This window comes from Watersipora subatra, chromosome 11 (genome assembly GCF_963576615.1).
Source record: "Watersipora subatra chromosome 11, tzWatSuba1.1, whole genome shotgun sequence".
Classification (NCBI taxonomy): domain Eukaryota; kingdom Metazoa; phylum Bryozoa; class Gymnolaemata; order Cheilostomatida; family Watersiporidae; genus Watersipora; species Watersipora subatra.
Genome location: NC_088718.1, coordinates 28,507,625 through 28,530,426, shown reverse-complemented (window position 1 = coordinate 28,530,426; position 22,802 = coordinate 28,507,625). Strand labels below are relative to the sequence as shown.

Here is a 22,802-nt window from a genome sequence, read left to right as displayed (position 1 = left end):
CATGTTGGAATAATTTGTACATGTACATGGTAAAATTTCTAGATTTCTATTAGAATTCCTTTTTCTGGCTTAGAACATGTTTTTAAATTTCTTCAAAACAGCTTCTTAGAAGTCGACCAATTAAAAGTGTTACACAAAGCCAGAATCCGGTTGAAGTTTTCTTCAAGAAAGATGTTGGCACCCAAACTGCATCATAGTCAAACAAGCATTTACATTGACATGGAGAAAGTAACGGTCAGCAGGCTAGGACAGAAGGCAAACCTGGAATCAAGCCATCTGCAAATAAGAAGTAATAATATCTAAGTTTATTATTATTATAACTATGTTCTCCTTTCCTGCGAAGCAGCTTATGCAAGGCTAGATAAGCCAGATCAGCTAGACTCATACTACGTGTAAACCCTGCTACAACTGAGAGACTATGTGCAGTTATGACAGTTCATACTACGTGTTAACCCTGCTACAACTGAGGGACTACTTGTAACTACTCTAAAGGTGCTGAGTGTGTGAATGATAAACTGTGATAAATGTTAACCTCTTTAATATCAAGGCTGTTTTACACTAAATGGCTGTGTGTCTGAGTTGTCCTTTTGGCATTCATGTGCCATGCCTATGTGCACCGTAAACCGACTGATAGTATCAACAATGTAACGCGGATACGTCAAAAAGGCTTACAGATGTCAAACTTTTCCGCTAGTTCACCAAGCATCAATGAGAGCCTTTCCGATGTGCACCAAAGGCGATGATGATTCACTGTCGTAGATAGTGTGATCTATTTATCTCTGTTTATGATAATTGCTGCAGCAGTAGCATTGGATTCAAGCTCGATGGCAATAAAGAGGTTCAATCGAAAAAAATTAAAGAGAAAAATGAGAAGACTAAGTCGGGGAGTTGCTGATGCAAATATGAATGGGTGTGTGATAGTGTGAGCATTGTTATCAACGATGATCACTGAAGTACTGTGGTATCGTTGCTGAAATTGAAATATGGCGATATAGTGTGAACCAGCCTTGATTTTCTTATTCAGATGCAAATACTCCCTCTCAGTGAGTTTTAAAGGAAGCCAAGCTAAACCAGCAGAGTTACAGTCTCTCAACAATCCTGATTATGTGACAAAAGCGTAAAGGTAAAATAATTTGTAGCAATTCTTTTAGTTTTGAAGGTATCATGTAGTGGATTGTGTGCAAAGACACAGTGAGTAAAAGGGGAAAGGGTATCAATTTATGAATTTACATGAGCGCACTAAGAATGCTTCAGTAAAGATAAAACAAACCACAATTATAATTTTAACTTTAGAACAGAATATTATAAAATATAGATAGGCCTGATGAAATAAAACAGAAATACAAAATAAGTTTGCATTCCATCCTTCTGGTATAACTATTTTATATTAAACTGTATTCAGGCTCTATCATTAATAAACATAACATTTAATACTAACTGCTAGCATGTGATCCAAACTCTTCTTCCATCTGGGCTTCAACTTCTGAGACGGGAAGATCTATGAACTCCAAGCAGGATATAGAGGCTAACGCCTCCTCCCGTGTCCATAGCACTCGACCTAATATTGCATAGCATCACATAGAAATGGGCAGATAATGTACTTGCAAAAACAATACATGAAATGTGTAAATGATGGGAAGTGGGAGACAATTCTAAAATATTTCAGTTGCTTAAGGAAGCAAATGATGTAGAGCCATTCTGGTTTCTAGAACCTTCTGCAAGTAAAACATACAAATAACTGTAAAGGATTGACTGCATGCAATACTTTAGCTGTAGATGTTGAGTTTAATTTTTCAATTAAAGATTGGTGAAATGTTGGATTGTTGCATAATGGATTATCCAATATATTCAACAGGTATATGCCTGGTGTTGAGCGGGTAATAAAAAGGTTTTTGTGCAGAACACCTTTTTTAATCATTATATACACCATTTACCCGCTGAATTTTTAAACGAAAAATATGTTTGTTTATTTCTATGTGTGTATTTAATGTAGTTCCCATTGGCTAAGTTTCTTTACCCAATGAATTTGAGTAACTTGAGCTAGTAACTTGAGCTAATGTTTTAATCTTTACTACAACAAGATCCGTGTCTGTCCAAAGCCAGCTAAGAGCGTTGGAAAAAAAGATTGCAACTCACAATAATCGAATCCTTGCATTCAGATGCATGAATGTAAAGTCAAGCACACTATCACTAAACCATGCAGCCACCCTGCCACAGCTTTGGAATAATCGTATATATATAATCATTACACATCATGATCTCTCACACCACACTGAACTGCAAGCATGAGTATTCTAAGCAATACCTATTAATTGGACATACAGACGACAGACAAACAAACACTTGATTTTATATATTTATAGATGGACTATATACCCTATATAATGGACTACAATGGATCTAAAAAAAGAATAGAGCTGTGACACATGAAGACAGGTCCTCGTGGGGACTGGACCTCATCGAGACTGGACCTCGTCGGGACTGGACCTTGTGGCCTAGTAACCAGATTGGTTGTCGCTAAACAAAGTTTCATGTCGATTTTTAAAAAAATCAACAAAGCATCTGACAAATAGCCACCAAAATGGAGAACATATCCTCGAGGATGAGCTGGTAAAGACAGATTTACAAGTGTCCATACTTGTACAGGTGGCACGATTAAACTACTAAAATGGGAGGTTCAAAACATCCAACCACCTGTAGCGTTTTACAAAAACATAAAACCAAAAACTGGGACTCACGACTTGAAGTGTTCACTGCAGTCAAGTGTGGACAACTTAAATTTGATGGGAATAAATGATGTGAACTGACAAGGGTCACTTAAAGGTCCACTGACAGCATTTTAAAATTACACCTATTGTACCAATATAACAATGATATTTTATTTTCCTGCAATAATTTTAATGTTGGGAAAAAAGTTTCGGAAACTATAACACTCGTGATGCAGGCTCCAATCTGTGATATAAAACAATTATTTTTTTCAACAACACATATGTGAGATATACGACTTTAATGCTGACAATTAGCCAAGGCATGAATGTGAAACAAAGCGCTTCCGTTGGCTAATAGATTGGGAAAATATAATGTAATATATTTTCCCCATCTAGAAACTATGTTATATTTTTTCGTTAAACAACAATGCAAGGACGAAGCAGATTCCGCTAACGCCACAAAATCCTGTGCTGTATTTATACGCCCTGCATTCTTTCGAGCGGTGATTATAGAATTACACAAACCGGCTGAGGTTTACATCAAGCCATATGTTTAAAACTATTAATGTATTCTCTACTTTCATGAATATGCATTTCAAATAGACAATTTTTAGATAAATTAATTCAAAAAATCCTCAAGTTGTTTCCGGTCGATATGTTGCAACTAATGTGAATCTTTCTGTCCAAACTCATGACTTGAAAATGTTGCTAAAATTTACATTAGGTTGACATTACACAAACATATTATAGAAATTCCAATCTGTAATGTTATCTGCTGCTGTTAAAAAAGTTTGTGCTGCCAGTTAATCTTTAGGCTGCCAGGATGAGACACACTTATCAGTTGATAATATTACCATTCTGCTGAATGAGAGTGAGTGTATGGTCAGTAAACTTGACAAGCATCCTGTAGGACTGCAAGCCACCAGCCTTTTGATATAGGTACGGCATTATCTGTAACAGAAGAAAGTATTTATATTGCAGAAATATAATATAATAAATATAACATCCTCAAAATTAGGATGATGACTAGAGATGACATCTACTGACTCCCGTTTGCCCTCTTGGAGGACATAGAGACACACACTAACCTCTTAGTCCCCCTGTTTCACATATATAGAGTGAATCTGCTGAATCAGGAAATTGTTTTTGATAACCTCAGAAGGTCGTCCCGCATAACAGGTACATGTTCTGTTTACCGCCCTGAGACAACACACAGTCAGGAAAGATCAAAGAGTTTTTTTCCAGTTTTTTTATGAGATTTTTAACAATGGCAATATCTATGCATAATTGAGTGAGTGAAATCATTTCAATACTGTCCTCCATATAAATATTATATGTGTGAATAAAGAAATGAAATATATTTCCCTTCTCTCTACACGTTTAGATTTAATATTTCGATTCTCATGTCTGGCCAGTCACAATCACTATATTTCCGTGAAACGGTTATTCCGCAAGTTTGCGTGATCCACAAGACTGAAATAGCCAAAACTGGCAAGACAAGTGAGTTTTGTTACACCCAAATTTTTTTCATGCTTACGAAAAATGGAAGCGGCAACCGTGAATGATGAGCAAGGAAATGCTGCACAAGCTATTCCATTTTAAACATTTTCCACATTTTAGTCGATTCTATTTTGATTTGAGCCGTTTGCCATTACCACTGGTGCAGAGCTCCTTATATTTATAGCAGAGCGCTATCGTTAATGCATAACATGCGAATGTTCATTGACACCCTTATTGCATGGTAATTCGACGTGTGCACAACTCCAAATCTGCCTCATCAGCACAATGGAAATATAGTGAATCACACTTCATTCTGATATTTTCACACTAAATCTTATCGATATTTTATCTTATCTAAATCGATGGAGGAATATTTTAACAAATGATAATTGCCTTGTTCCGTTCTCAGTATAAGACAGGATGGAATTATGTATGGAATTTTCTCCTCTTGACTGTAATACTGTGACTCAAAGGGGTAAACAAATATGCACGAAAAACTCATCGAAATTGACAAGCTTTAGTCTAAAACAAAAACACTATTAAGATAGAGAGTTGGTGTCAGCCATAGATATATAAGCCTAGATTGGCCAATAGGGAAAAAGCCTGTCATACTTAAATAGCATGACGTTAAGTCATTGTATTGTACCTAATGCTTGACTGCACTGTTGTTTACAATGGAGTTAATGAGGAGAAGGTGACAAAATCACATTTATTTTCAAATAAAAACCTTCTTGGGTAGTTAATCCAGTGAACCAAAGCGATTATGTGATAATATCTGATAACTACCATAGATTACAACTATAAAAGTTATAAAATGTTGCACACAAATCATGAGCCATCAGGGCTTTATTTACCACCCCCTCTCCTATCCCCATTCTCTCTTTTCCCCTTCCCCTTCTCCTAAGAAGAAGGGGGAAGGGGAAAAGAGAGAAGGGGGAAAGGAGAGGGGGCAAATAGCCCCGCCCACCCGAAGAGCCAGACCCTGGCTAGGTAAAGGACTAATGTCATGCTGAACTAAACATGACTAAATATGATGAGCCTGTGAAGTTTTGATCTGATCAGGGAAGTAGAATCAGTGGCTTTCTTAGCTAAAGCTGGAATGAGACCAAGGAATGCAGTGTCGGGCCAGACTCAGGGTCAGCAATGAGGGCCAAGATCGAGTCGGACCGGGTCAGCATGCACGATTTTTTTATTCATTTAAGGTTAAGAGATAGTTCTATTACAGCTTAATGTTGTGACATCAATAACCTAAGATAAAAAACACATTATCACACGAATCATTATATTTTGTGGCTTGGTTTATAGATGCAATTTACAATTTATGGCTAGACATTGGTGGATCAATGCTATTCAATGGCATGATTTGGCTAGTGTTTTTATTACAGATTTTATTTTCAACTGCTACTATAATCAACAAGAAGAAATTAATTGAGAATTACTTTGCAAATATAGAAATGGATAACCCAGCATAGTGGAAAGCAAAAAGCCAACACTTTCCTAAAACTCCTGGTATTAATGAAAGAAACTAAAAACAAAATAAATTTGCTGGATCGAAGGTTCTTAGACACGCTTTTAAGTTCCTCAGGATCTTAAGGTCGGTGCCTCTCAGGAGCCAGACGATAATTTTGAAACCAAATCTCTTTGGTGACCTGACAGAAGGCACAGAGCAGGTCCGTGAGAAGTTTGGATGAAATCAAACTTCTCACGCATATGCTCTGTGCCTTAAAAACCGAGGAAATACGTAGCATTTACGCAGATAAAAAGAAAGACAGGGGTGCACACTATTAACCTTTTGGCTGGGGAAACGACATATATGTCGTTTATCGGTTGCATGGAGAAACAACATTTATGCCGCTTTCGGTGAACGTTTATAAAGCTGTCACCTAGTAACCTTAAACAAAGGGTATAAACGCTAGTAAGTTTTAAATATCATCGACAAGATATTAGTCGATGAATTACAATATGAAACGATTATCTGCGAGGCGTTGCCTTGTGCTAGAAGCTAAAGAAATGGCACCTCCTTGGAAAAATATGGAAGTTGGAAAAACTAGTCAACACTGGCTTGACATTCAAAATGGTATAAAAAATTTATTTGATCCTGCGACCGCGAGTGATATTTTGTCTGATCAATATAAAATAATTCAGATGATAGAAGTGATGTAAAATTTTAGGAGTTTTTAATATACAGAGATAAACGATCGTCATGGTAGCTCGCACGGCTAGGCTGTAGCGTTGGACTCTTCCGAAAGGAATGCTTCCAAGCATTTCATACAGGGGCAATTGTACATAGTTGTAGCATTTTGTAGTAGTACATATGTAAATGAATGTTTATGCACAAAATATTTTGTTAATAGAAATAAGTTTCAATTTGAGCTATGCATGTTCATAAAATACTGATTTTATTGAATTTTCAAAAATAAATTACATGACTTTCGGGTGTTTTTGCGGGACTTTAACCCAGCCAAAGGGTTAATAGAGATGATACTACGGAGCATACATAGCATCATCTCTATTAACCTAGCCAAAGGGTTAATAGAGATGATACTACGGAGCATACATAGTATCATGTCTATTAACCCAGCCAAAGGGTTAATAGAGATGATACTACGGAGCATACATAGCATCATCTCTATTAACCTAGCCAAAGGGTTAATAGAGATGATACTACGAAGTATACGTAGAACATAAATTAAGCGAACTCAAATAAGACATATCTGCAGGAGTCGTTATAAATATATCGTATAACTATGCATCTATCGCATAAAACTATCAAGCAATTGACACAACTGGTGAAACTAACTACTAAGTTGTAATTGTCTCCACATTCTTTAAAGGAAACTTCTTTACTGTAATAAGAGCTGTGTCCGTCCACCTCTCTGTTTGAAGCCACGATTGAAGATTAGAAAAAATATTGCACCGTACGAGATTCGAACTAGCAATGTTCAGCGTGGCAGACTGATACTCCAACAACTACGGCAATCGACCACCTCCTGGCGTTCCAGAACTATTGTACGTATAGTTATTACATCTGATGATCTCTCATGGCACACTAGACTGCTAGGGTACTCGTGGTGAATAGTAGGAATTACAGCATGGTGAGATATTTTATCAGGTTTTATTAGTTAAGAGAAGGCTTACCGGAGAAGAATCATTGTCTATAACAAATCCTGCCATGAGAGACTCAGCCAGCCATAATCATTATTGCTCATTCTTTATGTATGTAGTTTCGTGTATATTCTTTAATTTTTTATATTATCTATATGTATTTATTTATATTTTGTTTTATATAATGCATTGGAGTGAATGATATATGTAATTACATGAGGTATTTATAACTAATCTTACGGGATGCAAAGCAAGTTAAATAAAACATTGAAGTCGTAGGAGAATACTTGCTCCAAAATACGACGATTTCAACACAGAAAACAAACATGGGAAGGAATGAACTCATTATGCAGAATTTTGACTGTATAGCAGATGGTCAGCTTATCACACAATCTCAGAGAGATAAATGAGGCTAACAGATTCTAGAGTCCCACCTGCTCAGGTTTGGCTGTAATCGAAGTTGGAACACTAGATTTGTATGACTCCAAAGGTTTACCATCCATAGAGTATGCCATGCTCTCCAGTTTAGACTGCAATAGAGTACAGTAGACTCTATACTAATTTGTTATAAACGGCTCCGAGTCTACACATCCATTAGCCAAATATCTAATATGAATGATTGTTAACACTCTGAAGACTAGTCTTGTATATACAAGCAGGTGCCCTGATCCTAGACAGCACTAATAACTTTCCATCAACCGTGAAAGTACTTAGAATAGCACAATTCCTTTTGTACTAAATATAATTTTGAAGCTACAAGCTTGCAGAACTCAATAAGAAACCGAAATAATATTGTATAATAAGGCATTTGTATAAATATATAATTTATAATAATATTTGTATATTAAATAATATATTTCGTATAATAATAGTTAATACTTTGATACCTAGTCTTGTAGATACAATCAGGACCCGTGATCCTGACCATATTAACAACTTTCCATCAATGTAACTTAGAATAATACAATTCCTTTTGAACTGAATACCATTTTAAGTTGCAGTGAATAATGAAAGAAAAATCAAATAGAATGAATAGTTTTAATTTCATGCTCTCCCAAAAGATATGTTTTAGATTTAACTGAAGAAACATAATGATTGTAGTACACTGAGTCTGATAGAGTGTGTATATTTGTTATGGATAGATGGACAAATAGTTTAGTGTAAAGAAGAGAGGAGAAGCTTTCTCACTCTGTATATTTCTGTTCCTTCATTACTAGAATTTTTAATCGGAGTGCCATTAGAAACTGATGTTCTGTCAGCAGCCATTTTTCATTTATCGGCCAGTTTTAAGTTCCCTCGGTATTTCGACGATATCTCGAGCATGGGTAGTCGAATCGACTCAAAGCTTCACAACTTTACTTAAAAGGCATCAAGCGCAAAAGAGACCAAAACTTTGTAACCTTACCTAAACCAAAAGCAGAGAAAACAAAGCGAAACTACACAGCTGAGTTTTCTTGAGGGTGCAGATCAGACGGGAAAACAACTCCCGCATTATCTCGAGTAATGTAGTAATCGAATGTTGATAAAAGCAGGCAGTATAGTAAATGATACATCAATTCATGTTATATCTAGGGTTCAGACAGTGGGTAATACTAAGAAGTAGATGAGCATAACTTCGTAAGGCTGGACTCCCTGAGGTATGATACTAAATATAGTATGCTTGTGAAACCACCATCTATCAACAAGTTCTACCCATCAATAAAGATTGCATGGGGACCATGCATTGCATGAAAAATAGTTTAATTGCAGTCATACATGTGGGCTTAATGAGTTGTGAGACTTAGTTCGCATGTCAATCTTCTCGTATCTCAAATCAATTTTGTCAAAACAAATTTATTAAATACAAATTAATCTGTTCTAACCCTCTGTAAAAACCACCTAACACGATATCAAGATGGAAAAACATCTTTGTAATTGTACTAATTCACATCACCTACATTCGTACGGTAACAAATACTTATCTAGTGGTTATGATCTGCAATAAAGGTAACTCTATTATGTACAGTACTGTATGGAGTTCACACCTTTGAGACAGACATAGTGGCTAACAGGAATATCCTAGAAACTTGATGGCAACACAGTCGGTACGCTACACTTTTGTGACACTAACATAATATAATATAACATAAACTTTAAACTTAACTTTAATCAATTTAGCTTAGTATTCATGCACTTAAAATAGGGTTTAATCTTTCACAAAACTTGATTACAATTTTGTTTTCATTTTCCTTCTTGTTTTCTTTTTTCGGCTTAGCCTTGTTTCATGGCTTCTATGTCTCTTTAACCTTCACTTTCAGCCCTGTTTCATGGCTTCCATGTCTCTTTAACCTTCACTTTTAGCCCTGTTTCACGGCTTCTAAGTCTCTTTAACTTTCACTTTTAGCCCTGTTTCATGGCTTCTATGTCTCTTTAACTTTCACTTTTAGCCCTGTTTCATGGCTTCCATGTCTCTTTAACCTTCACTTTTAGCCCTGTTTCATGGCTTGTATGTCTCTTTAACCTTCACTTTCAGCCCTGTTTCATGGCTTCTATGTCTCTTTAACCTTCACTTTTAGCCCTGTTTCATGGCTTCTATGTCTCTTTAACCTTCACTTTTAGCCCTGTTTCATGGCTTCTATGTCTCTTTAACCTTCACTTTTAGCCCTGTTTCATGGCTTCTATGTCTCTTTAACCTTCACTTTTAGCCAGCCTTTTTAAATAATTTTGTGATCAGACAGAAAAGATCGAGTGATGCTGTCCTTGAAAGCGGCCTCTTGCATACTCGGCCACCTATCAGCCCCATCGATTACCATCTCGTATGCTCTCATCTCAAATTTGTTTCTTATATTAAAGCAAAAATTTGCTCAAAATTTTCCTCCTCATATTTCAAATTTCTTGTATGTTGGGACACTTGTATGTGGATGTATGCCTGTGATGAATAGAAAATGCTTCTGGTCTGAAGACCAACATCTTGAGATTCGGGATCATAAAGATGAATCAGTAAAATTCTGAACCGCCAACTCACATTTATATAATGCTTGTACACACAGCATATATAATATATAATGCTTGTACACACAATATATATAATATATAATGCTTGTACACACAATATATATAATATATAATGCTTGTACACGCAGCACATATAATATATAATGCTTGTACACGCGGTGTATATCATATATAATGTTTGTACACATAGCATATATAATACTTGTACACACGGTATATATAATGCTTGTACAGACAGTATATATAATATATAATGCTTGTACACACAGTATATATCATACATAATGCTTCTACACACAGCATATGTAATATATAATGCTTGTACACACAGTATATATCATATATAATGTTTGTACACACAGTATATATAATATACTAGAAATTCCCCTGTCATACAGCCCATGACCAAAGTAATAATGGAAAAAAGAAAGGGTACTGTTGGTTGTTGAAAAAGTAGTTCTCAGCAGGAATTGACAGAGTATAGTGTAAATGAGACTTGTTTGAGATGATATAAAATAAATTTGAGGGAGCACAACTCTAAAAAGGCGCAACTAACAATTTATTTTGGAGGTAAAGCTGGGTTGAAACCAGGTATATGAGTAATTGGTAAATTGTTGATATTACAATATCAACAATTTACCAATTGTTGATATTGTAATATCAACAATTGGTAATATTGCGGTAATATTAAAAGTAAAATGGCAAGCTGCCGTGTAATATACAATTTGAAAGTTGGTTGTTGGTTAAAATAAATATTAATTCAAGCTGTAGACCTAAACTACTGTACGTAATTTAACTAACAACAGCAATAATGAAATATGTTTATTATATCTCTGAAATGCAATATTAAAATTAAAATATATTGTACTATACAGTTTGAAAGTTGGTTGTGTTGAATGCAGAACGGTTTTGACAACGATATGTAACAGAAATAAATATTAATAAAATAAATATTTAACTATCTCAAACTTATGTTTTACAGTAATAAAAATAAATATTAATTCAAACTGTAGACCTAACCTACTGTACATAATTTAACTAACAACAACAATAAAGAAATATGTTTATTATATCTCTGAAATGCAATATTAAAAGTTAAACGGCAAGCTGATGTGTAATATACAGTCTGAAAGTTGGTTGTGTTGTGAATGTAGAATGGTTTTGACAGTGATATGTAACAGAAAGAAAGCGTTGGCATTTACGCGTCTGGAAGTTTTATGCAAACTGGAGTGAAATAAAGAAATATTCTTGTCATAAAAGGGCGTTGTAGTAACGCCCTACCTTGTAGATAAGATGTCAAAAAATCTGGCTGATGTTCTAGATAATTTGAAAAACCTTCGGTAATTGGACAAAAACGTAGGCTGATAAACTGTGTACCACATTTTCGTACCTGTAAATCGGTCTACGCCTCAAACAGTACACAAACCTTCTTGGCAATTAAACAATGCCATAGACTGGTGAAATGAACACGTTTTTCTCGTGCTGAATTGCGCACTGCTAAATAGTTCTACTATCTGTCGCACGGCTTTATTGGCGTTTCGTAAGTCGGTCAAAACTATTAATAAACCAAGCTGTTCAAGCGTTTTGTGGCGATTTTTGGCAGAATTAATCTGCCTATTTATGTATAATCCGATCAGATGGGTTAGTTTTAGGAATTTGCGGTAACCTTTCAAAGGCTTGGTAACATATTTAAATAGGTTTATATGCGTTTTGTATCGTTATTATACCTAAACGACTTTACTGAAAAATAGTTAAATTTGTTGATAGGATTGCATTACAAGGGTTTGGTGACGGCCGTTAACAGATAATTTTTCGGGAGTTGTGTGCACATGTGCATTTATCATAAATCTCCCAATTAATCGCTTCGCTCTTGTTTGGTCGTGGGATAATGCTTGTACACAGATGATATATGATGATTGTACACATGGTATATATAATACTAGTACACACAGTACATATAATATATAATGCTTGTACACACAGTATATATAATGTATAATACTGCACAAATCTATGTACCAAACATAAACTCAGAGTTATGATTCATCAAAAGAATCTGCTAAAGCCAGATATAACACATACACAGGATGCCTTAACAATCCTCGTAAGCTGTGTTTATACCTTGTCATGATCGCCTCTGAGTACCATCAATATATCTTCCCCATCCGTGGTGCTAGCAATGGATGCAACGCCCTGTCAAAAACAATCAGCACCTGCAGCTCATATCACATAGATATAAAGACCTCATACTAGCCGATAAGCTGGGTTCCACTGATCCAAAATGCAAATAACTCACTCTAATAGATGAGAAAAAATAGATACTCAGACCAAAACCAGAAGAACTGTTAGATCAGCATTTTTATGTTTTCTACAGGTTAAATACAAATGGAAGTTGTACAATTTCCACCAACATCGTCTCGAAGGCAAACTAAAGAGTTGCTGGGAGTCTTGCTAGCTGAAAGGTTTGAAAGTCATATAAACACGTGGCAAGAGTTCTAAGAACATTCCTCAGTCCCCTGCCAAGGTATGGCTAACATATTGTAAGAACCCAAGCTAATATATTGTAGGAACTCAAACTGGTTAAGGCTTGACTCATTTGGATGTATATATCAGATATATATCAGTAAGTCTGGTCGTCACTACACGCCTGGTAAACCCGTTAAAATTACGCAGCGAGCTATATCATTAAGAAATTGTGTTCCCCTACACGCATTCAGAACAGGTTAGATGACTGCAAAGTCTAGGTACTAACCTAAACTGCACTTAAACAACAAATTGTGGCCCAAAACTTGGGTTGTCGGCTCAGTTTTAGGGTTAATAGTTGAACACATCTAGAACTCACATTTACATTGTGACCTTTATGTTAGAACATAAGTCTGCACACACAGCGTTACTAGTGTATGTAACCATATAATTTACAACAGAGAGACTTCCAAAGGTATATTGTTAGACTGAAAGAAATATTAGTTTGTCTAATACATGTCTTCGTGTAGAGTACATGTCCTTTAAACTGTTTGCATTTAATCAGACCTGTTTTGGTAGACCATAAAATCTAGAAAACTGTAATGAAAAATATTGCAAGCTGTCTAAAAATGTTCACATTTTATTCACATTATTGGTTAATAGGAAAGTTGGACTATACCAGCGATTCTCATTTGAATAATTCAACATTCACACTCTGTACTGTGTTGATAAGGTCTTCACTGTCAAGGTTTGCATCGGCTGGGACTGGATTGACAATTAGTGACTCATTTCAGTTTGTACAATGAGTGCTTCAATGTGTACTAGGAGCAATCCTCAACTTTTTTAGTAAAGGACACAGAAGATCAACCTTAATACAATTAGCAGTTCTTTACCCATGCAAGCCATGCCTACCCAAAAGAGAAACGACCAAACAAACAATAAATACTGCTTCTTGTAGCCACACTTATGACAAATAACATCCGCCCTTTGTTAATATGGTAAAAAGGTAAAAAGCTCATAGAGGCGCACATTCATAGAGAAGCAAAGACATCTACTATCAATGTCCACAGTTCAATCTACTATTATTCTGGCAACTTTCTCTATTTAATGAACATGTAAAACGGTTCTCCTGTCTGTTTGTAATGCCTGGTTCAGACCAATGTCATGCAAGGTACTGCGCCCTGCTATGCAAGCTTAGGGCTGGTTCAACATTACATCGCTTTATCTCGGCATTGATGCCACAATACTTTGGTGATCGTCGATGATGACGATGTTTACACCATCCCAAACCCATCCGCGTTTGCATCAGTGATGTGGCGTTCTCACTTTTTCTTTTAAATTTTTGCGAAGAAACCTCGTTGTTTTCGTGTGCTGGAATCAAATACTAGTCCCGCATCGGCTATCATAAACAGAAATAAATAAATCATGCTATCGGCAAACACGAATTACCATCGCCGAAATGGTTCACATTGGAAAGGTGGTCGTCGATGCTCGGAAAAGTACCAGGAAAATTTGACAGCTGCAAACTTTGCCGACATGTCTAGGTTGCTTCTTTGATTCCATCGAATTACGGTTCACATAATTGACTATATAGTGTGAACCAGGCTTTGTGGAGAAGTGCAATTGATGTGAATCGTGACAACTATGAAATCTCAGGATGACGCATCTAAATCCTTTGCGCCCAACACAAGAGCATTGTCTTGCGCAGTTGTGCTTAGTCGTGGGCTCGCCATGCGAGGTTAGAATTGATGTGAATTGAGTGTGCAGCGTAATCTGTGGAAAGTAAACACAAATTGTGTAGTTACCAATCCTTCGTTTTTTCGTGACATCATTTTATCATTGTCGGCCATCTTTGTAGACAAATTTTATTGTTAAAAACACGAAGCTTTTGCAATGATCTTTTGAAAACGATGTTTTTGTTTGCAATCTTTTTTATTATTGTATCAAAACAACACCAAAAAGTACTAGTAAATAAAAGAAAAGTGATCGGTTTCTACAAATATGACACATTTTTCGTGGATGAGAACATGTGCAAACGACTTGATGACGTCAAAAAAATGATGGATTACACCAGTAACGATTTTCTTTCTGCATGATGGAAGTGTGTGATTCTGGAGTGCGTGCAGAATGGCTTGCATGGCCTACTGGTTCAAACCAGGCATAACACAACTGGCGTGTTTGTGTGCACAACTACCTAGGCGACAACCAATACACAAAAACCTACGCAGGGATGGATATGTGTTAACCCGCATGAGATTGGTCAGGAGTAAAACCTGCAGATCAAGTGTCAATCAAGTTTTTTGAGTTATGGCATCGGCATTGTATCGATATATTGTTACGTTTTGAAAGTTTCTGCATCTGTAACACCTCATTGGTTAATTCTATTATGACTAAGCAATATTTTCCATTTTTCAACATTTACCAGCAATGATAAGACCGCCATTTCATAATTCCTTTTCCCTAATTAAAAGTAGCAAAAGATCAATGAAAGCAGCCTTCAACACCGCAATATACCACCAGCAGGAAAAATTGAAAATAGTGAGTATACATGTGTATAACGCATATGCAGTCATCAAGTCATCGTGTGATGCTCTATGGCAAATGTTGATAACCTAAAGCATCGCCATAGCAACCAGAGCTCTGTGTGTGTCATTGTCAATGATGTGAGAGGAAATACATCTAAATGGAACATCTGATAGTTAGTCGAAAAGAGAATTATAGGGATATCATATTCCAGTAGAGTAAAGTAGCTTGATGAGTGACCAATAAGAATTCCAATAATGTAACCTAAACACAGCTAACCGGTAGTTGTTTATGACTTGCTCAATAATGATAACTCAAAGATGAATGACTTGATATGCTGTGTGTTACCTGATACTTTATAACAGGTTCAGAAGGCTGTTTAAGGTTATAGTAGGCACCAGCCTCTCCTGCCTCCACCAGTAGACCATTCTCACCTACGACTCGCACCTTTAGACCAGAAGACACCTACAAGAGAACCGCATCAGTAAAACACTGTATATCTTACCTGGTGAATAGAACAGGAACATCTGATTCCCAAAGACTATCGTATAACTTTTGAAAAACAGATAAACAGTAATAAACAGTATCTTCATCATTTGACAGGCATGTTAATGAATAGAGGCAGCCTTATAAACTGGATAGAAAGTTCCAGAAAAAAATTGAATCTTCATAACAGTTGACAGATGAGACATGAGTCAGTTGAATAGTAATGGATGGTATGAACAATTCAGTAAATAAAATTATACATGTCTTGAGAAGAGAGTGTCATCAAGTGTTTTCTGACATATCATGGAAATAGTTTAGCCGCGAAAAATCTTGGTTTAAAGTTGAAAAAGAGTTGCACAAATTTTTCAACAACTATATTTTGGAAAAATGAAAGTTTTCCTGAACATGTTGTGGTTAAACTGGTAGTGACAAGCTAAGTCAAGGTGTTACATGTGTTATTTATAGTTAAATAACAAAAACAAGGTGTGATCCAGTTTAGTGAATCGACTCACCTCGGCAGGATAATTGATGGCACTGAGGGAAGCCTCCATAGACACATCGGTGAATAGAATCCTCCTACTGCTCTCATCGAGACAAATGAGCCAAGTACCAGAACTCGGGGAGCACCTGCAACAACGTGTCAAATATTAATTTCATATCTACATTAACTGTGCCTAAGACTTATAGTTTGGCACTGACATGGCACCTGTAATGGCATATCAGGGGTGATGGATTCTTTAAAGAATCCAAATTTAGTTCTTCCTCAGTTTATATTTGGCTAGATGTCATTTATTCTGTAAGATACCTGCAATTTTGTGAAACTATTTCAAAAATAATATGTCCTAGAAATTCCCCTGTCAAACAGCCCACGACCAAAGCGATATTGGAAAAAATAAAGGGTACTGATGGTTTAGAAATGCAATATTAGCAGTCAAATGGCACTGCAGTGCAATAGGATAACTGCAATGGTAGCTGTAATGTACTGGGTGTGGGTGTTATTATATACAACAAACAGCAATAATGAAAGGAAAATATTATGTTTATATTTTTCCCCCTGCAATAGGAGAAATGCAATATTGGCCAATATTAGAAGTAAAATGCACTGATATTATTAGAATAACCAATATTATTAATATAGTAATAATAGAAAACCAATGCACAATTTTGTTTACAATTCCAAACGTCATAGCAAACAATATCAAGAAGTTGTGATATTTATATAGATTTTTAGAAAATCTATTTAAAAAAGTGTTTGGTCATGACAAACAGCAATAATGAAAGTAAAAGATTATATGTTTATATCTCTCCCCTGCAATAGGAGAAATGCAATATTGGCCAATATTAAAAGTAAAATGCACTAATATTATTAGAATAACCAATATTATTAATATAGTAACACAGTAATAATAGAAAACCAATGCACAATTTTGTTTACATTTCAAAACGTCATAGCTAACAATATCAAGAAGTTGTGATATTCATATAGATTTTTAGAAAATCTATTTAACAAAACTATTTTGAAAAAATAATAACAGTAACATATTACCCATCATCGATGTTGTTAGTGTGACTATTATACTTCAATATTCATCCAAACTTATAATTAAATATTGTAATAATCTCATAAGAATCGTTAGAAAAAAATATCATTGTAATTTTGTTTACTTTCACTGCTTTGAACACCAGTTAGAATACCAAAGTACTCAAAAGTTTCCAAAATGTCAGTTACTTTGAAATCGGCAAAAAAGAAACAAGTTCTGTACTGCTATGTAAATTACAGAAACCTTCGGCAATTCGACAATGCCATAGACTGGTGAAATGTGCACGTTATTTTTTTCGTGAAATGCGCACGACTTAATGGTTCTATTCTCTGTCGCTCAGCGTTTCGTTTGCCAGTCTTAATTTTGATAAAAGTAAGACTTGGCCAGTTCTAATATAGATTTTTGGCCGAATTAATCTGTCTATTTATGTATAATCCGATCAGATGGGTTAGTTTTAAGATATTGCGGTAACCTTTCAATGACTTGGTAACATATTTAAATAGGTTTATACATGTATGTGTTTTGTATCGTTATTATACTTTAACGACTCTACAAAAAAATGGTTCAATTTGTTGATGAGATTTCGATGCAAGGGTTTGCGACGTTGTTGATGAATAATTTTCGTAAGTTGTGTGCACATGCATTTATTATAAAAACTATCAAACTTCGCTCCGCTCGTTTGGTTGTCGGAAAATGTATATATACATGTATATATACATATATATTACTTTATTGGCAATAAGTTCATTTTAACCAGAAATGTTTTCCAAATTGTGTCATACAATAATCATAAAGCAGCGAGTCGAGTATTAATATCATGTTTACACAAGATTTGCCTGCGAATTGTCATCCCTAGGACACTTATATTTCGCTAGTATTTAGTTTCGTGAGTAGCATACAGAGTAAAATTTCACTGCATCTTAATTTCGTAGCTCTGATGAGTGCGAAAATATAGTGATGTGAAAATAAATGCAGTGGAACAAACATAATTAGATTCCTCAGGTTCAGTTCACCGCATGCCTGTATTCACTGGTAGCAAGTTGGTGCGGCAAATGTTAGGCGGCTAGTTATGAACACCCGGGGGTGTTGAGGGGGTCAATGTAAGCCCCCAACAAGTTTTTCTTATGTAGAGCCTCAGCCGGGCCTCTCGTGTGAAGTTTTAAAAAATTTTATCGGAAAGTATCAACATTTTTCTATTTTTTGAGATTTGTTTTGTTTTAGGTGATGCTACTGACAAGATGTTTTTAAATTAAAATAGGCAAAACTTGACCGCAGTTAAAATGCGCAGAAAAAAGACATCTTTTTTTATCGTTTTAACAAAGATCAATTTTGCCGATTTTATTTTAAGTTCATACAGAGGTTTCCACGTTTTCAATGGGACATGGCCAAGCGGATGTTTGGTAAAACTTGATATTTTGCAAACCTTTATAAAGGTCGTTAACAAGAATATTTTGCCACTGATAATGATAATAATAACGCCTAAGAACTACTAAAAGTTGATGTTTGTCTCTATGGCTTCGAATAAAGTGATATTCTACAGCAATAAAAACCGTCTCCATAGCTGTTGGGCAAATAACTTTTCTAATAAATAATGTTGAGGTCGAGTTATCTGAAACAATTTATTATTGTGTGGGAACGGACCAAACAAATCCGTTCAAGTTAACCTTGTGTTTGAGATGAAATGTTACATTTTATCCGTGGGCGAGTTATCCGAGGTTGACTGTACTTAGCCGCGGAAAGTTCCTAAAAATTTGGGACGGCTCAGCCGGCCAGCCGCTCCAGGGAATACTGGCCTGGTTCACCGATAAGAAAAAAATTTCAATTTGGGACTAGTTTGTAATTGTGAACCGCAGGTAGAATGGTGTGGGCGAGGTCGATAATGCAATTTGATCGCTTGCTGCCATTTGTTTCTTGGACTATCAATGAACAAAGCTATTTAATTTCGCGTTTTCGGTCGTTCGTTATGATAGTTTAGTTTCGCACATGAAATTTTTGCGAGAGGATGACTCCGCGAAAACGCGAAAGTTAGATTAGGCGAATACATAAGTGTCCTGGGTAGTTTGGCATTGACATGGCACCTGTATTGACATGCTCAATGAGAATCCGGTCTGCAAAGCTTGATACCCAATAATACAGATTAAATATATACCCTGAGGTGTGCAGGTCTAGTTTATTGAACTAAATCAAGCAGTCAAAAGACAACTATGTTGAACTGTACTGCGAGTAACTCTAATGAGCATAAACACTGGATGCCTGACTAGTTACCAAAGCTGTCCATTATTTTTGAACACCATGTGATGTTTGCATGACACAGTTGATTCATGACACAGTTGATTCATGACACAGTTGATTCACAAGTTTGCATCATCCGCAAGATAGAGGGGACAAAAATCTGCAAGTCAAGCGAGTTATTTTACTCAGAAAATTTGACCAAATGTTACACACTTGCGAAAGTTGGAAACGGCACTCGCAGATGATGCGCCAAAAAATGGCCATGCAAGCTAGTCCATTTTTAACATTTTACCCACTTCAGTTGTTCTTATTTCGATTAAGTTTTGAATATGCCGCTGATGACCATAGAAATCCATATCTTTATAACAAAGTGCCTGCATTAATCCGCTACATGCATATGTCTAATAAAACACTTATCACATGGTAATTCAATGTGTGCACAACTCCAAATATGTATTATGGAAACATATGACTGTATGTAGGAGCTCAAATGCTTCATATTGTAAACAAACAGCACAACTGTTAATCTCACTGCCATGTATTATACCTGCACTCAGCAGAAGGCAGAGTAAGTGCTCGCTTCTCTCTGATGATTTCATCCTTCAACAGATACACCTGAACGTCTTGCGATGAGACAACGCTCACGTATGTGTTATCAGCTACAGATCCGAGGTGAATCTCCCGGAATCTACAGACAACAGTAATCAAGTAATAGCCTGCTCGGAGAAAGAAACAGAAAACACAAACTACTTAAATATGTGGTTGTGCCAAGTTAAAAGTTACAATGGTAAATGTTGCATATGTTGATTAAAGATGTAGTGCGTCAAAAAGGTCGATTTAATGAAATTAAGACCAATAAAAGGCTAAAACATCAGCTACAATTTGATGTCATTTTTCTCTTTGTAGACTAACCCTGTACAGAGATATAAGCGTTTGAATGAGGTCATTTTTTAAAAAGCTCAGATTCCAGCGGGTGCTTCATTCGTGACGTAATGAGTGATACATCTGAAAAGAGTCCACGAACAATAAATATAAGATCGCTTTATTAGCCAATCATCAGCATGAAATTTTTATATAGGTCATAATAAATGTTATCACTTGTAAAACGCATTGTCTGCGATCTCAAATTTAGGCATTTTACTCTATTATTAGATCGCATCGACATCGATATTTACTAAAATAATTAACATCGTTACTTTAATGAATTACTCGATCGACACATTTTATTGACGAACAACAGAATTGTAAAAATGCTTCCAGTTACTGCGAAGGTGACTCCGAGTTTTCTGAGAATCAGGTGGTTAAAGGTTGGGACAGACAGCTTATAGTTAGAGCTGACAGGCGTCAGCAGCGTTATGTTACAGAGAAAGATAGGAGAATGGAGGTAAATTTATCTTTTACATTGAGTCTCTTATAGATATACTGTTGTGTTTACAATCAGATTATATTTCCCTGCTTGAGGCTATAATGTAATTTCTTGTGCACACGTGCGAGATACGGATGCACAGTGAGTTCTTAACGGCTTCTTTTTAATCCATAGCATCTAGCAATACAATGGCTTAGATTGATGAATATACCAAAGGTGATAATTTTAGTACTCATGAATACATGTGCTAATTAATAGAATTATAACTTTTTGCTATCACCAATCATCGTTTTATAATTTTTTACCGTTTCACCTAGCTATATTTTCTTAAAGTTCTCTTTGGCAATTTTAGCTAGTAAACTAGATTTATGATTAGACTTTAGATGTTCACTTCTCACTTGTAGAAAGTGAAGAAAATCGATTGATCAATGCACATCTTAACTTCCAGAACCAAAGCTTCGAACCGTTGGCTCGGCGTACTTATGCTTTTGTTAAACATTTATTCATTTTTAAAATTACACTCGCAATCTACCCAACTCCCAAATTGAAAGCTTTCAGTAAATACACATTAGAATGACATATCTATGAATGATATATATTTATTGCATTTGTTTTATTGATTACAGAATGTTTATGTGGTCCCACCATCAGAAACAGCTTTGTCAGTGTGGAAACTGCCATAAATGGGAAAGAGAGACTTGAATGTGTGCTGCATAAACCATGATGTTTAGTTTGAGTTTGCTGCACTAGATGAATTTGTCCTATTGTATGAGCTGAAACTATGTGAGTGGCCACGACTTGAATGGATATTTTTAATTAAAGCTTTAAGCAGAGATGAAAATTTTTTTGCTTGTAAAAAATATAATAAAATAATATTGTTGAAGATAATGCAAAACATGATTTGCAGAACATATTGAATACATCATAGCCCCGTTGACACCTGTGCTGAAATCTTGTCTGATAGATGGATTTATGAAGTGTTATCAGAGCTGTATGGACAGGTACTTTTGCATAGCTCGACCATTTGTTTAGTACGTGAATCAACTAATTGAATGTGACCAGTGAATTCTTTTCTACAAATTGATACCAATAATGACTCGATAACGTTGACAGTTGACTATACAATGTACATGACTTTTAGGGGTGTAGTTGGTTTCGCCACATATTCTTTTCAAAGACACAGCTTGCTTATTTTACTTAGTAAGAAACTATTTTTCGGTGTAGGTAGCGACGGAACTGTGCTGATACAAAGACCTTATTCTACATAGTTTGCTTGACATAATTACCGTAGACCGGTAGACTTGGTAGTCGGTACTAAGATGTTTACACAGCATTTAGAGGAAGCTAACATGACAAGTTTTTAGTTTCCTTTGTTTGAGACATTTGAGACATCGATAATAATGTATCTGTAGCTAGATTAAAAATTTTATTCTAGCCAACATGAGCAAATACAAGATAAAATATATGCCAATAGAGCCGCGTAGGACTAGACTTTTATCGCAATAGCCAATGTGAATCCGAGAGATAGAGACAGGTTGTATCACGCATTACATCATTTTGGGCAAGTCTGGGCAAGTTTTTTTGGCCTGAGCGTTTTTACCGTGATCAATTCTGTTCGATTTCAATCTTTAAATATCTTGACAACGATATCGCCTAACACAACAAACAACATATCAACTGATAGACAAAGAAAAATACTTTCTTTTAAAACCAACTCAAATTTGATGCAACCACATCTTTAAGATCTGCATGCATCCGACTTTATGTCAAAAGTCAAAAAGAGGGGCTGTCTCCCTTTTGATTAGTACAATAGAGCATGAGGGCTGGGATGCTATAACTAGTATTAGCTCATATGTTTACTTCGTAGCCAACTAAGTTCTTTAT

The 22,802-nt window shown here is 35.7% G+C and overlaps 1 protein-coding gene across 1 annotated transcript in view; it reads right to left on the bottom strand.

Moving 5' to 3' along the window:
- LOC137408231 (ER membrane protein complex subunit 1-like) overlaps nucleotides 1-22,802 on the bottom strand; it is a 70,489-nt gene that overhangs the window by 37,845 nt on the left and 9,842 nt on the right. The window contains exons 5-11 of the mRNA XM_068094656.1: nucleotides 20,100-20,240; nucleotides 16,292-16,406; nucleotides 15,642-15,758; nucleotides 12,429-12,500; nucleotides 7,748-7,843; nucleotides 3,563-3,659; nucleotides 1,439-1,558 (exon numbers count right to left, since the gene is read on the bottom strand). Coding sequence (XP_067950757.1) covers nucleotides 1,439-1,558; nucleotides 3,563-3,659; nucleotides 7,748-7,843; nucleotides 12,429-12,500; nucleotides 15,642-15,758; nucleotides 16,292-16,406; nucleotides 20,100-20,240 — 758 coding nt within the window. The remainder of the gene's footprint in view (nucleotides 1-1,438; nucleotides 1,559-3,562; nucleotides 3,660-7,747; nucleotides 7,844-12,428; nucleotides 12,501-15,641; nucleotides 15,759-16,291; nucleotides 16,407-20,099; nucleotides 20,241-22,802) is intronic.